Raw genomic sequence first — 2,809 nt, 5'->3', positions numbered from 1 at the left:
TTTTATTTTAGCTTTATTTCAATTAACAAAATTTTAAGTTTTTGCTTTTAATAGTTTTCGCAACATAGCAACATACTCATTTTGTTTTCAGTTTTTTCCTTTAAAAATACTAATTTTTCTTTTAGGGTTAGTCTACAGTGCTTATTAGCTTTATAAAATAATTTAGCAAATGTCATTACCTCCATATAAAAATAATTGTATTTTATGATGTTGTCACTGATATAGTAAAGCCAACGGGTACTGTATGTGTGTGAAAGGTGAGAGTGTGTTTGTAAAGAAACCAAACCCATATCTTCAAACAAGCCATACATCTGAACACGTGGGGGTGATAGTGGGAGGTTTATTTTCCAAGCCATGTTACAAAAGTTACCAGAACATTCTGTGGCAAGAGTCCAAATAAATAACCTAGATTAAAATCTGTGTATAAAACATATGCAAACTTGATATCAAACCTTCTTGATCACCTTAAAAAAACCTTTTTATAGAAATGCTTTGGTGCAATCTTTCAACATTTGACCAGCAGTAAAGCACAAAGTAAAGAGCCTCTGGGTAAAAGCAACAATGCCGACTAAGCCAGCAGTCAGCAGAACATTTGCATGCAAATGATATGTGTACAAAAGAAGCTCCACGTTTTTTATACATCTTATCTAAATCTTACCAAGAACATTTACAACGTGGCAATGATAATACACTGTTTTGGCATACATCAAGGACAAAATATGGATTTTCCTCAGAAATATAAGTCACAGTGGCAAAGACTTTTTTGGAATTACCAATAGTAAATGCTACAGCGAAGAGTCAAAGCTGCTCTCCTCCACAGAGCACACACACAGTGCATACATGATTGTATATTAGCTAAATACCACATAAATATGCAAGTTGGCAGGCAGGTGAATGGAGGTATGAATGTTCTGAATGATGGAGAGCAATAGCTGCAGGGTCAGTAGGGTGTCTTCCAACTGGTGTGACAGCCGTTGCATTTTTCCATATGGGTAACACCGATGGAGGCAGTCAGTGACTTCACTAGGACAAGAGGCACACAAGCATGCTGCGTGTCACTACATAAACTGGGTAACACCCTTTTACACCTACACCAGCAACACGAAGACAGGATCAGATCCGTTTAGATCTGCTGCTATGTAGTTTTCCTCCCTTTCCTCCAGTTGAGGACTTCACAATCTAGAAATGAACAAAGAGAAATAGTACAGATAAGTGGTCACATATTTTAATGTCACATCTAAAGATGAGTTGCTCATTAGAACATCTGGATGAAATTAAGATAACCCTCAAAAGAAAGGCTCCAATTCTTTTGCTCTTCAAAAGAATCAATCAAAAAATAATGGTTATGTTGATACTAATGCTTTTCATGTTCAGGGTTACCACCGTAACACCATTTCACAAAAAATTTGGTAGAAGGCACAGACCAGGCATGTTCAGGCTAGTAACAACATGTGGGCTTTCTAAAGTACTTTACATCCTTCAGACAACCTCAAAGCCTGAATCATGCCACCATCGCATTCATCATGGAGGGGATAAAGACGTTGATTCAATCCCCTAGCATTTTTTCTCATTCACAAAGGCTGATGGTCGACCACAGACTCGCATCAACAAACAGCAAAAGTTTCCATCTTTTTGCTACTGTGTGCATTCATTTTGGGGTTGCATGAGGTTATCAACAAACATTTGGGAGACTGGTGGAAGAACCCGTCTTGAGGTTGGACTCCAAAATTCCCCAATCCTTTCCAAGTTGTAGCAATCATTACAGATGGACCTCAACTGTCTTACCTCAAACCCTAAAAATGGCAATGAGTAAGTACCATAATTCCCCCAAAAATTCCAGATCCCAAAAACACGTAATCTGTGTTTTGTGGAATTGATTCAGTGGACCTTCACCCAGGTGAAAAACGTAACCAATCAATGTTTAGCAGATCAATATATTGTCTACAGTACCATAAATGTAAAGAAAGCAGGTTCCATTAATATATACCATTGTACTATTTTAACTTACAATCATAATTGTCGTCCTCTTTTGAGAAGCACTCTTTGAACAGGCAAAGCATGGTCCGATAACAGTTGTCCAGTATTGACTTGGGTGTAACAGACTTCCATCCCTCGTAATATTGGTCTGTCAAGCGATCCCAGATGTTTTGTATTCTCTCTGGAAGTACTCTCTTTTTTGAAACAGGTACAAAGACACACACATTTAGATTATTATGATCTTAAATAATGCGAATATATCACTCAAATGACAAATAACATCAGCAACACAGATTGGACAGATTCAAAAGGTCAAATTGAGTTTTATTAAAACTAATGCTTGTATTCAAGAGAGTGAGATTAGAGATACTGTAAGCAGTGGCAATGACAGCCAGAATTATTTATAATGTGCTGCTGTTAAGAAAAGAGAAATCGCATCATTGTTCTAACCTCTTCATCTATGGGGTTCTTATAAAGCTCCTCAAAACGTCTGAAGAGATTCTCAAGTTTGGATAGGTATTTACTGCGTGTAGGATGTCTCTCTGGCAGCACCCTTAAAACCCTCTTTATCCCCTGCTGACTAACCCAAAGCCACAAATCCTGTAGATCTCTCTGCCGCACTGGCTCCTCTTCATTACTCATATTCTAGAGAACAGAGTGAGAGATGAACAAGATAAGAAAGAGGGAATGAGAAGAAGAGGAACAGTATAAGGGAAATGTTCAATTATATTAGAATTGTTGTGCTTTATAGGCATGTATTTTTTTTTCAATGTCAGAGTCCCGTAATGTTAGTTAGGTCTAAGGTCACAGGGTTTATGCCAGGTCAGGTCAA

General features: G+C 37.6%; 1 protein-coding gene across 1 annotated transcript in view; it reads right to left on the bottom strand.

The window, feature by feature from the left end:
• Positions 1-326: 326 nt before the first annotated feature.
• Positions 327-2,809, bottom strand: part of LOC107738774 (interleukin-34-like) — a 7,233-nt gene continuing 4,750 nt past the window's right edge. The window contains exons 5-7 of the mRNA XM_016550621.1: positions 2,428-2,622; positions 2,009-2,171; positions 327-1,179 (exon numbers count right to left, since the gene is read on the bottom strand). Coding sequence (XP_016406107.1) covers positions 1,136-1,179; positions 2,009-2,171; positions 2,428-2,622 — 402 coding nt within the window. The 3' untranslated portion in view covers positions 327-1,135. The remainder of the gene's footprint in view (positions 1,180-2,008; positions 2,172-2,427; positions 2,623-2,809) is intronic.

The sequence above is a fragment of the Sinocyclocheilus rhinocerous genome, unplaced genomic scaffold, assembly GCF_001515625.1.
Source record: "Sinocyclocheilus rhinocerous isolate Xijiao unplaced genomic scaffold, SAMN03320098_v1.1 scaffold1938, whole genome shotgun sequence".
NCBI lineage: Eukaryota > Metazoa > Chordata > Actinopteri > Cypriniformes > Cyprinidae > Sinocyclocheilus > Sinocyclocheilus rhinocerous.
Note: the sequence above shows the minus strand (reverse complement) of the source record. Positions and strands in the feature narration are given on the sequence as shown.